The sequence below is a fragment of the Oncorhynchus mykiss genome, chromosome 1 (assembly GCF_013265735.2).
Source record: "Oncorhynchus mykiss isolate Arlee chromosome 1, USDA_OmykA_1.1, whole genome shotgun sequence".
In the NCBI taxonomy this organism is placed as follows: domain Eukaryota; kingdom Metazoa; phylum Chordata; class Actinopteri; order Salmoniformes; family Salmonidae; genus Oncorhynchus; species Oncorhynchus mykiss.
Genome location: NC_048565.1, coordinates 48,254,516 through 48,267,645, shown reverse-complemented (window position 1 = coordinate 48,267,645; position 13,130 = coordinate 48,254,516). Strand labels below are relative to the sequence as shown.

Below are 13,130 nucleotides of genomic sequence, written 5' to 3'. Positions count from 1 at the left end.
ATGTGTGGGGTTGCTTCTCAGCCAAGGGAGTGGGCTCACTCACAATTTTACCTAAAAACACAGCCATGAATAAAGAATGGTACCAATACATCCTCAGAGAGCAACTTCTCCCAACCATCCAGGAACAGTTTGGTGACAAACAATGCATTTTCTAGCATGATGGAGCACCTTGCCATAAGGCAAAAGTGATAACTAAGTGACTTGGGGAACAAAACATCGATATTTTGGGTCCATGGCCAGGAAACTCCCCAGACCTTAATCCTATTCAGAACTTGTGGTCAATCCTCAAGAGGCGGGTGGACAAACAAAACCCCTCAAATTCTGACAAACTCCAAGCATTGATTATGTAAGAATGGGCTGCCATCAGTGTGTGGCCCAGAAGTTCATTGACTGCATGCCAGGTCGGATTGCAGAGGTCTTGAAAAAGAAGGGTCAACACTGCAAATATTGACTCTGCATCAACTTCATGTAAGTGTCAATAAAAGCCTTTGACACTTATGAAATGCTTGTAATTATACTTCAGTATTCCATAGTTAACATCCGACAAAAGTATCTAAAGACACTGAAGCAGCAAACTTTGTGGAAATTAATATTTGTGTCATTCAAAACTTTTGTCCACGACTGTACTGTTCTTGATGTTGTTGATGTAGTTTGTGTACTGTTCGTGTAGTTTGTGTACCGTTCATGTAGTTTGTGTACTGTTCATGCTGTTGTTCATGTAGTTTGTGTACTGTTCATGAAGTTGTTAATTTGGTTTGTCCCCTGTTCATGTATTGTTCATGTACTGTTCATGTAGTTTGTGTACTGTTCATGTACTGTTCATGTAGTTTGTGTATTGTTCATGTACTGTTCATGTAGTTTGTGTACTGTTCATGTACTGTTCATGTAGTTTGTGTACTGTTCATGTACTGTTCATGTAGTTTGTGTATTGTTCATGTACTGTTCATGTAGTTTGTGTACTGTTCATGTAGTTTGTGTACTGTTCATGTACTGTTCATGTAGTTTGTGTATTGTTCATGCTGTTGTTGATGTAGTTTGTATACTGTTCATGATGTTGGTCATGTGTTATTTTTGTGTTATTCATGTACTGTTGCGCTTGTACTGTTCACCTGCTTCTGTTCATGATAACCTTGACTCTTCCTGTTCTTACCTTGCCCCCGTCAGTGCGGTGCTGGGCGATAGTTGACACTTTCTCTAGCACGGATCTCAGCCTGGCCTGGGTGGCATGGGAGATGTAGTTCACTGCCTCAGCTGGGACCTCTGTCACCCCAAACCTCTTGGCTTTAGCAGAAGAAAGAGAGCGAAAGGCATTAGCAGCCAATCAGTGCCGTTATCTCTGGTAGGATGGCAAGGTGCGGTCAGTCATTTATTGACGATCGACAGACATCAGGGCCCAGCTCCACTTCTTTCAAAGGCGTATTTCTGACACTAGTCATTTCCCTTCATATCCAATATATAAGTAAGTGAACAAGTGCACACTTCGGGGTTTTATAGCTGGTTCAGGAGGAAGGACAGGTTATTGCACATACCGGTCTCCATGATGCGTCTGTGCAACAGGCCTGGCGGGAGGAAGGCCTCGTCCCTACAGGAGCGGATCTTGGTGCCCACCAGCTCAGAGTTGGTGGCCATGATGCGGGCGTTCTCCTCGTTCAGGTTCACCCCCGCCATGGACGCCACGTCGTTGATGTCATCATCATCTCTAAAGAGATGCAGTATACACAGATCAGTGGGGCGCTCCAGAAAGCAAGTTCATTAAGTTGGCCAGCTAACTTTGTTAATCAGTCAGTTTAGGTCTTGATTTTCTGGTTCATTCAAGAAAGCTACACATGAATATACATTTGGTGGTTGCCTAGACAATTACACCATGTGGATTTCATGTCAATTTCTCAAAAGAACATGAAGTAATTTACACACAGATCAAGGACAGGAGTTGGTGTTTAAGTGTGTTTCTCAACCCCACCATTGTGTCAAAACGTGTGAAATGCTGCCATCCTGTGGTGGATCTGTTTCTGTGCGTCATGGAAAACTATCACAGTAAAACGAAGCCAAACAGTGCCAGGAGCCTCAAACACTGTAGGTTTACATGGGGTCAGATACCCAAAGTAGCTAGGTTTCCATCCAAAGGGTAAGAGATTTTTTATGTGAATATTTTAAAATCTGCATAAAAACTATGCACATTTCCCCACAAGAGATGTTTCCATCAAATTGACTTGTTGCAGATAAAAGGCTGTGAGTGATGACATTTACACATAGAAATACCTTCTGTGGTTTAATTCCCCATGTACCAAATACAAGTTAAGTGTTTCCATCACATTTTCAAATCCCACAAAAAATGTTGCGTTATATAGCGAGTGTGCCCACTCTGGTATTGCCAACAGGCCTAGTGGCTAGTTGGGTCAGAAACCTAAAGGTTGTTGGTTCGAATCCCCGAGCTGACATGGTAAAAATCGGTCATTCTGCCCGAGCAAGCAAGTTAACCCACTGTTCCCCAAGGGCACCAAAGACATGGATGTCAATTAAGCCAACCCCCCCCCCCCCCCCCCGCAATTCTCTGATTCGGAGGGGTTGGGTTAAATGCGGAAGAGACATTTCAGTTGAATGCATTCAGTTGTACCTTTCCAGATACAGTGCGGGTATAGCCGACATACATGAGATAGATTATGTGTATGTGTATATTATTATGCGTGACTCCAAGTTTACTTCGATATGATGGTTATTAGATCAATATTTGTGCATAAAAGCATTTCCACCGACATTTCTCGTTTAAAACATTTTACAGACACAAAAAGATCCCACCTTGTCTAGCGTATTTTGTATTGTCGACATTTGTAAAATTTGTTGTTAAACGTCGTTTCCGTCAGGCCTGTCACTAAACGTTTTTATTTACTTTACCTGCATAAAAAGGTTGGATGGAAACCTGGTTACAGAGAGTATAGTTTCCCCCTGCCAACCTGGATATTCTGTACCTGAACGTCCCGCCTCCAGGCTCATTCAGCTTCTTCTGATTGGCAGAGGCCTGGGCACCAATGCCCACAGGAGATCTGCCTGCAATAATAGTGAGTCCTCTTGCAACTGTGCCTGACAAAGAAACAAAACATATCATTACAAAGCTGTTCAATAGCATGGTGAGAAAATGGGCCTCGGTGCATTGCTCTTAACAAGGGGTTTTCAAATCCAGTCCTGGGGCCTCCCCTGCTGGTCCATTTCTGTTATAGCTCAACACTTTTAACACCCGAGACACTTAATAATCATCCAGGCCTTGAATAATTGAACGATGTGGGTAAAACAAGTGTCCACTGGGGATAACCTCTTCCCTTCAACAATAGCACAGGTCGAGAGCGCCGCGATCGCCTATTGAGGTTGTCCGTTGTCTGCATGGAGAGAGAGAGCGCTGTGCGGTGCCAGTACCTTGTGGCCGGATGGTCTGAGGGATGACCATCGGCATGCGAGTCTGGACCCCCTGAACCCCTGGTCTTCTCACACCCTGGAAGAGAGGAGCCATTAGAACATGAACAGTATCCCTGCACATTGGACATTTGGTACTGGCACTGTCCATGTATATAGCTTGCTCCCTTATTTATTGTGTTTTTAAAAATTATTTTTATTATTTTTATTATTAGTTATACTACTTTGATATTGAATACTGCACTGTTGGGTAGAGCTAGCAAGTTAAGCATTTCACTGTACTTGTGCATGTGACACATAAAACCTGGAACAGAAAACAGAACTCACAATAGTTTGAGCCAAGTGGTGCATAACAGACAGAACTCAACCAACTGAATAGAACAGACCACAACACTGAATGGTTGTGTGTATTATAGAGAGACAACCTAGAACGGCCTCAAAAGGAATTCTGCCTGGCCTACTATGGAAAGAAGAACCCTTAAAAACGGCAGCGCATCTTTCCAGTCTCCAGTGTCTAAGTTCCGGAGGGTCGTACCAGAGAAGTGGTGGGTGTCCTGACAATGCCTGTGGCGGGGCTGACGGTGGTGGGGAGCCGGGCCCTGATAGCGCTGGTGGTAGTAGTGGAGGCAGCGGCCAGGGCAGAAGCGTTGGTGGAGGCCAACAGAGTCTGCTGGTTGTTGAGCAGGGACAGCCGCAGGGCAGGAAGGCTTTTCTGAACGGAAGGAAACAAATACGGATTACGTGGTAATGTCGTCAACAATTTACTATGTTAGGGTAACAATTTACTATGTCAGGGTAACAATTTACTATGTCAGGGTAACAATTTACTATGTTAGGGTAACAATTTACATGAATTTTCTCTTATACCTGGGTAGTAACACTAATTACACTAGTAAGATTGTAGTAACATGTTACATGGTACTTTAGTAATTGCATAGCAATGAGCTCAGAAAAAGGTCCGGCTGACGGTTAAGGGTAACAAACAAACCTTGAGGAAGGGGATGAGGTACGGCTGGGGAGAGGACTTCAGCTCAGCCTGCAGACGTGTGGTGAACTCCTCAGGCTCGATTTTAGCATCCTGATCAAAGAAAGAAGACATTAAGTGTGAAAATCAGACAATAAATAAATAAATAAAATAAAATAAAAAGGAAATGTCATAATTCCCACGCTGACAATTGAACCAGATAACAAAATGTGAAAAGCCATCACTCCTTATAATAACTGTCACATAGAAGCCACTCGTTGATCATTTATAAGGCGCGAGTTAACGACAAACGCCACAAGGACGTCATCTACTCATCATATTCTTAACCTAGTGTTCTATAGGAGTCTTGACTCACCAGAAGATCCTGCACCAGGCCCTTGACGTTCTTGGATGTGTCTGGAGATGGGGAGTTGTGGGACGCCAGCTTGATCAGGGTGGACAGGAAGTTCTTGCACTTCTTCACATTTTCTTGCATTTCCTGCAAGAGAGGAGAATGGGTCATTGAGTAGGATTAGACTTTCTATGAAAATGATCTTGCACAAACTTTGCTTCTCATGTCACCACCACTTCTGGTATTAGAAAACATTACTAAATCAACTCAAAACATTATTTTAAAGGGGCATTTAAAATAGCAAAACACTTTACAGTAAATAACACCCCCCAGTGGGAAACTGGCCAATAAAAAAAAAATGTCAATCAACTCACCACATGGTAAACCACACACTGTTTGGGTCTAGCAAAGTGTCAGTAAAGTAACACAATTGACAAACCTGGGAGACTGGTGCAGTTACCATTGTAGGGGTTGTGGAGGCACTGGCTGATGCTGCAGTGTTAAGGGTTATAGAGGGCCGTACAGCACCAGGCTTGGCCAGGGCTTGGCCCCCTGTGATCACTGTCTGGGCTTTCTGAGGGGTGGTCATCTTCACCGACACAGACGCACCTGCAGGAGCCACGGTTATCGCCTTCTGGAGAGAATGGCAACAGGCATATATATGACTAGAACTTTATACAGTCGTGGAAACAACGGTTAACACGACGCACATAGTTCAGCTGAGAGAGTAAACAACCACTTACCACAACATAACACAGTGCCTACGGGAAGTATTCAGACGCCTTCACCTTTTCCACATTTTGTTACGTTACAGCCTTATTCTAAACTTGATTACATCTTTTTTTCAAAATCTACACACAATACCCCATAATGACAAAGCAAGAACAGGTTTTTAGAAATGTTTACGAATTTATAAAAAAATTAAAGAACTGAAATATCACATTTACATAATTATTCAGACCCTTTACTCAGTACTTTGTTGAAGCACCTTTGGCAGCGACAGCGACAACGACAACAGCCTCGAGTCTTCTTGGGTACGACGCTACAAGCTTGGCATACCTGTATTTGGGGAATTTCTCCCATTCTTCTCTGCAGACTAGAGATCGACCGATTAATCGGCATGGTCGATTAATTAGGGCCGATTTCAAGTTGTTTTTTTGTGTTTTTTTTACACCTTTATTTAACTAGGCAAGTCAGTTAAGAACGCATTTTTATTTTCAATTACGGCCTAGGAACGGTGGGTTAACTGCCTCGTTCAGGGGCAGGACGACAGATTTTTACCTTGTCAGCTCGGGGGACTCAATCTTGCAACCTTACAGTTAACTAGTCTAATGCTCAAACCACCTGATTCTCATTGCACTCCACGAGGAGCCTGCCTGTTGCGCGAATGCAGTAAGCCAAGGTAAGTTGCTAGCTAGCATTAAACTTACCTTAAAAAAACAATCAATCATAATTACTAGTTAACAACACATGGTTGATAATATTACTAGTTTATCTAGCGTGTCCTGCGTTGCTTATAATCGATGCAGTGCGTATCGTTGCTCCAATGTGTACCTGACCATGAACATCAATGCCTTTCTTAAAATCAATTCACAGAAGTATATATTTTTAAACCTGCATATTTAGCTAAAAGAAATCCAGGTTAGCAGGCAATATTAACCAGGTGAAATTGTGTCACTTCTCTTGCGTTCTTTGCACGCAGAGTCAGGGTATATGCAACAGTTTAGGCTGCCTAATTTGCCAGTATTTTACTTAATTATGTCATAACATTGAAGGTTGTGCAATGTAACAGGAATATTTAGACTAATGGATGCCACCCCTTAGATAAAATACGGAACGGTTCCGTATTTCACTGAAAGAATAAACGTCTTGTTCTCGAGATGATAGTTTCCGGATTCGACCATATTAATGACCTAAGGCTCGTATTTCTGTGTGTTATTATGTTATAACTAAGTCTATGATTTGATAGAGCAGTCTGACTGATCGGTGGTAGGCAGCAGCAGGCACGTAAGCATTCATTCAAACAGCACTTTTGTGCGTTTTGCCAGCAGCTCTTCGTTGTGCGTCAAGCATTGCCCTGTTTATGACTTCAAGCCTATCAACTCCCGAGATTAGGCTGGTGTAACCGATGTGAAATGGCTAGCTAGTTAGCGGGGTGCGTGCTAATAGCGTTTCAAACGTCACTCGCTCTGAGACTTGGAGTGGTTGTTCCCCTTGCTCTGCATGGGTAACGCTGCTTCGGGGGTGGCTGTTATCGTTGTGTTCCTGGTTCGAGCGAGGAGAAGGATGGAAGCTATACTGTTACACTGGCAATACCAAAGTGCTCAGTAATCAGTCGACCTCTACTGCAGACCCTCTCAAGCGCTGTCAGGTTGGATGGGGAGTGTCGCTGCACAGCTATTTTCAGGTCTCTTCAGAGATGTTCGATCAGGTTCAAGTCCAGGCTCTGGCTGGGCCACTCAAGGACAGTCAGAGACTTGTCCCGAAGCTACTCCTGCTTTGTCTTGGCTGTGTGCTTAGGGTCGTTGTCCTGTTGGAAGGTAAACCTTCACCCAAGCCTGAGGTCCTGAGCAGGTTTTCATCAAGGATCTCTCTGTACTTTGCTTCGTTCATCTTTGCTTCATTCATCTTTGCTTCAATCCTGACTAATTTCCCAGTCCCAACTGCTGAAAAACACCCCCCACAGCATGATGCTGCCACCACCATGCTTCCCTGTAGGGATGGTGCCAATCTTGGTTTCATCAGAGAATCATGTTTCTAATGGTCTGATAGTCTTTAGGTGCCTTTTGACAAACTCCCAAGCGGGCTGTCATGTGCCTTTTACTGAGGAGTGGCTTCTGTCTGGCCGCTCTACCATAAAGGCCTGATTGGTGGAGTGCTGCAGTGATGGTTGTCCTTCTGGAAGGTTGTCCCATCTCCACAGAGGAACTATAGAGCTCTGTCAGAGTGACCATCGGGTTCTTGGTCACCTCCCTGACCAAGGCCCTTCTCCCCCGATTGATCAGTGTGTCTGGGAGGCCAGCTCTTGGAAGAGTATTGGTGGTTCCAAACTTCTTCCATTTAAGAATGATGGAGGCCACTGTGATCATGGGGACCTTCAATGCTGCAGACAGTTTTTGGTACCATTCCCGAGATCTGCGCCTCGGCACAATCCTGTCTCGGAGCTCTACGGACAATTCATTCGACCTCATGGCTTGGTTTTTGCTCTGACATGCACTGTCAACTATGGGACCTTATATATATATATTATATATATATTTTCAAATCATGTCCAATCAATTGAATTTAACACAGGTGGACTCCAATCAAGTTGTAGAAACAGCTCAAGGATGATCAATGGAAACAGGATGCACCTGACCTCAATTTCGAGTCTCACAGCAAAAAGTCTGAATATTTTATTTATTTTAATAAATGTGCAAAAATGTCTAAAAACCTATTTTTGCTTTGTCATTATGGGGTATTGTGTGTAGATTGCTGAGAAAAATGTTACATTGAGGCTGTAACGTATCAAAATGTAGAACAATGTCAAGAGGTCTGAATACTTTCCGAAGGCACTGTAAGTCAAACTAAAACCACAACAAAAATAAAAACAGGGCTGGAATATGTGAAATGTATTTAATACAAATTCATTTTAAATCTACTGAGAGGCTCTAGAAGCTAACTATAATTAGGTGTGTGTTTTTTCTGACAGAGGGCTGCATGGAGACAGTAAGTACACACCTGTATAGCAGAGCTGGTGGGAGAGGGGGACTGCAACATTCTGGCCTGGACAGGGGAGGCCAGACGAACAGCCTGGGTTGTACAAGGGGCCTGCAGAGAACAGGGGGAGCAAGGGGTCAGAGGTGCACTGGACATTAGTACCGGTATACATGGTCAACTTATGACTTACTTGAAAGTGAAACCCACACTGGCACAACTTGAGAGGGAAATTAAAAGGGTGAAGAGGAAGAAAAAGCAGGACATCCCTACAACGTAAGGGCAGACCTTCGGTTATGCCCAGTGGCAGAGTATACCGCTCACGAATGGGACTCTACAGCCACAGCAGATAACCATGACTGGACCCGAACGAGAATCTATGTTCTCCGTGAGACTGATGTTAACCATGACCATGACCATGAGCAGTCATATACTACATCATCCCCAATAATATTCCTGACATGGGCAGCATCGATCTTATGCAAAAGCCACATGATCTTTTTTTTGTCAGGAGGACTAGGTCTATACTTGGGCCACTAAAGAGGATTGGACACTACATGGCAGACAGACGTCGTTCAGATCGACAAACACGTTTGATGTGACATAATACAGTTCAGTCCCCCTCTAGATAACTTCAGCCTGATTCCCCCCATCCATACCTGGCTGGGAGTACTGACTCTGATGGTGGTCCCAGCGGTAGGTGTAGCAGGCCGGGGGCAGATGTTAGAGACAGCAGCCTGGCCTTGTTGGGTCTTAGCCTGAGCCTGGGCTAGAACCTGCTGAGGAACCATTACCAGCTGGCCTGTGTCTGTACGCACCAGCACCATACCTGGGGGAGAAACAGTCAGGTCAAAAATCTTTCTCTATTTGCCATTTTCAATGGTTTACTGTTTTTTTTTTTTGGGGGGGGGGGGGGGGGGGGGGGGGGGGGGGGCTAGGCATTGGGTTAATAAATGCATTAATGAATAGCACAGACTAGGTTATTGACTATATGAATGTTTAATTGATTGACTAATGGGTCAACACATTGAAAGGTGCACATTTCTGTTCAGAATGGAGCTTGGGGAGCCAGAACCTAGGTTTTAGAATCAGGATGACGTCAGTAGGGTTCCTTACCGGGAGGTATGGTAAATCCAGGGGGTAACTGAATGGTGGTCTGCTGTGGTGGTCTGACGACCATCTGTGGTGCCACAGTCCTCGTGGGACTCGCTACCAGCCCAGGTCTCTGCTGCTGCACGGAGGTGGCCATCACAGGAGCACCGGGGGGCCTCACGATGGTCACCGTGGGCTGACCAACTCCGTTAACCGTTGGTTTCACACCGGCTGCGAGAGTGGGACTCGCCACACTCTGTGCCTGGCTTATGGGTGAGTTCACAACAACAGGAGAGGGAGACCCTCCGAGAATGATTGATTGGCCAGCAGAGACTGGCTGGTTGGGTGCCACCATTGTAGTGTTAATAAGAGTGTTATTGCGGTTCATGACCTGAGAGGTGGTGGCCCCCGGAGAACCTGCACCCTGTGTGACCACTGCAGAAACCTTAGGGTCTATTACTCCATTCTGTGAGGCACTGGCCATGGGGTTGGGATGCCTTTGCAATGCAACAGTGGGAGTAACAAATGCCACAGCAGATTGAGATACAGGATAGTTTGGTAGAGAAGGAGGCTGTGAAGCCATAGACACAATGATATTTGAGTTGCCCGCACTGGCAGTACTTATAACAGTGTTGCCGCCTAACCCGATTTGGGGAGAAGCAGCTGGCGAGTTGACCAACTTCACAGCTCCGGGGCTACCGTTAAAACTCTGTAATCCAGGTGAAGGAGTCCTGATAGCCGTTGTTGTTGTGAGGTTTGAGTTCGGAGCAGTCACCGCCGATGTTTCAGCTGGACCCAAAACAGTCCCTCTGTTGTAGCTAGTCGTCTGAGCAGGCAAAGTTACCGATCCTGGTGGTGCGGGGGAAATTATGAGAGATGCGGCTCCATGTGTTTGTAAATTGGTACCAGCGTTTATAATGCCCCCAGCAGTGATGGAAGAGGTAGAAGCGGTGATACTCTTATTCGAAATCGCCTGATTCGCGCAGAGTTCCGCGTTTAACACCGCTTTTGGGTGTCCTTGTTGTGGCGGCTCCAGAGACCCCACTTGATCACGCACTTTCCCTGAGAACTGGCTGACAGTACCCGTAGATCCTTCTCGCTTGATATCGGAAAATGTGGCGGGCGAAGTCTTTTGGCTGACAAGTTGCGATTCCAAAGAGCCAACTAAGTCACTTACTGCTTTTTCGTCTACCTCATTGAAGAGCATGTCCTCCAGTGGGTCGGAGGCTCCCGCCATCTTTGATGATAGACCGTTGTGCAAATCGTATTGTAGAATGTACGCATGCGCGTGGGCTTCGAATGTAGAAATATAATTTCAAGAAAGGACCACTGTTCTACTATAATGCAGATTTGCGCTGATTGTACCTCAAAGTTTCTCATTCCACAATATACCCTACAGTAGTGCTTCAAGACAAGTATAATAAAGAAGGAAACAAATAGGCCTACTAATGTATAAATCAAAGCTATATACTGCTTATATTTAGTAAACCCATAAGCTATATACTGCTGCTATTTATTAATAAACCCATTCCAGAAGTGTTAGAGTGTGGAAGTTTGTTTTGCATGCCCCGGTTCCCCGTTTGAGTGGAGATTTCGCTTAAGCACCAATCGAATGGTCTAAAATCCAAACTCCTCATATACGGGCACCGAGCCATGCAAAACGAACTCCACCATTGGTTCCAGACGACGTCGAAAACACGCGAGATGTTGATTTCCCGTCAGCACCAAATTTAGAAAAACGATATTACCATTTTCCATGTAGCAGGATGCTGGCGTCACGATCGCGGATTCTCCTTTTCAAAATAAGAGCCGCATGCAAAGATATGCAAAATTGTGGAATCTCGATACACGTACAACTGTTTTTCACAGCATTGCAACCACCTTGGACAAGATACATTGCTGATTTTATGTACTTTTATTATAATGTATTTTTTATACTAGCATTAGGTTTGAAAGTTTAAACAAATACTGGTATTGCATGTTGAAAGCTGTTGTGTAGGCTATAATTAAAGAATACACGTTTAATAAAATACATGTTATTGGATTTGCGCAATATAATATGCAATACTTGAGTCTCTTGTGCTGGGCAATTGGTTTAATACAGAGTGCTGGTGACTCCCTACTCCACCTATTCCATTGACCACAATGCAAATCCCTGTATATGAATTTCATATTGGCATAATATATAGTGAAAGAACGATTATTTGCGCAGAAGTAAAAGTCGGATTGGGAGTACTCAGTAGGGTCTGTAGAATCCATATACGGTGTTGTTTAACCTGGGACTGAATAGTACAGCGTTCCCTTTCACGTGATATCAAATCAATTAAAATCGAATTTTATTTGTCACATGCTTCGTAAACAGGTGTAGACTAACAGTGAAAAACTCACGTGGGGCTCTTCCCAACAATGCAGAGGAAAAAAAAGAGAGAAATAATAACATGAGGAATAAATACACAATGAGTAACGATAACTTGGCAATATACAAGGGGTTACCAATACAGAGTTGACGTGCATGGGTATGAGCTAGATATGTACATATAGGTAGGAAAAAAGTGACTAGGCAACAGAATAGATAATAAGCATTAGCAGCAGCATATGTGATGAGACAAAAAGGGTCAATGCAGATAGTCCGGGTAGCAAGATATTGGTTAACTATTTAACTAACTATTAGCAGTCTTATGTCTTGGGGGTAGAATCCGTTCAGGGCCCTGTTGGTTCCAGACTTGGTGCATCGGTACCGCTTGCTGTGCGGTAGCAGAGACAACAGTCTATGCCTTTGCTGGCTGGAGTCTGACTAATTTTAGGGCCTTCCTCTGACACTGACACTGCCACATGTGATCACCATCATGTGATAACGTGTGACAACATGTAAAAGAAACGTGATAAAGTAACTACACATGTGAAAACGTTTCAGTACTTAAGAAAACATGATCTCATGGTAAATAAATAGGTATAACATTTCAAAATGTGATCCCATGAAACTACATGTATCAACATTTCAAAATGTTTCACGTGATAGTGCAAATTCAATTTCCACATGTGAAACTACACATTTCAAGTTTTTATTATTGTAAGGGAAGTAATGGAATAGTATGGGGGGTTTTAAGGTAAGCGGTAATGCTGTTCAGATAAAAGAGTGTAAACATCTTTAATTAATATGATTACATTTGACATGATCAATTGGAGCTTACTTTTCAGTATGACTCCCACGGGATCTGAACTTATGACCTTTGCATCTAGAATATGATGAGCTCTCTGTTGCACCACCAAATCTGTGAAATCTTGAAAGTCCACTAAGCCCAACCTCTGCGCTGAGTAAAAGAGCCCCATCTGCATTGCTGTTTTAGTTATAAATTAATATGACTATTATCTCATTGATTTAATTAACTTATTTCAGCAATTTGAGTGTGGGTTTTCAGTATAGCTGTCTAATGTTGATGGTGCATATTATTCTGTTTTAATATTACTCCTGAATCACTAGTCTATGATACATTTATTTTCTTCTGTGTATTTTTAACAAAGCTGAGATCTACTTTGTAGTGCAAAGCATAGGAATAAGCCTATAGGTGAACTCATTCATTGACATAGACATGGTGGCGTAGTAGGAAGCGCAGAATGCCA

The 13,130-nt window shown here is 43.7% G+C and overlaps 1 protein-coding gene across 2 annotated transcripts in view; it reads right to left on the bottom strand.

Moving 5' to 3' along the window:
* LOC110524253 (transcription initiation factor TFIID subunit 4) overlaps positions 1-10,779 on the bottom strand; it is a 32,695-nt gene extending 21,916 nt beyond the window's left edge. Inside the window, exons 1-11 of one of the 2 annotated variants that reach the window (XM_036979133.1) lie at positions 9,534-10,779; positions 9,077-9,246; positions 8,442-8,531; positions 5,161-5,355; positions 4,746-4,868; positions 4,394-4,483; positions 3,941-4,117; positions 3,409-3,484; positions 2,967-3,078; positions 1,530-1,699; positions 1,151-1,281 (exon numbers count right to left, since the gene is read on the bottom strand). In XM_036979133.1, coding sequence (XP_036835028.1) covers positions 1,151-1,281; positions 1,530-1,699; positions 2,967-3,078; positions 3,409-3,484; positions 3,941-4,117; positions 4,394-4,483; positions 4,746-4,868; positions 5,161-5,355; positions 8,442-8,531; positions 9,077-9,246; positions 9,534-10,746 — 2,547 coding nt within the window. In that variant the 5' untranslated portion in view covers positions 10,747-10,779. The remainder of the gene's footprint in view (positions 1-1,150; positions 1,282-1,529; positions 1,700-2,966; positions 3,079-3,408; positions 3,485-3,940; positions 4,118-4,393; positions 4,484-4,745; positions 4,869-5,160; positions 5,356-8,441; positions 8,532-9,076; positions 9,247-9,533) is intronic. The other variant, XM_036979138.1, reaches the window with a different exon arrangement.
* Between the last annotated feature and the right edge of the window lie 2,351 nt (positions 10,780-13,130).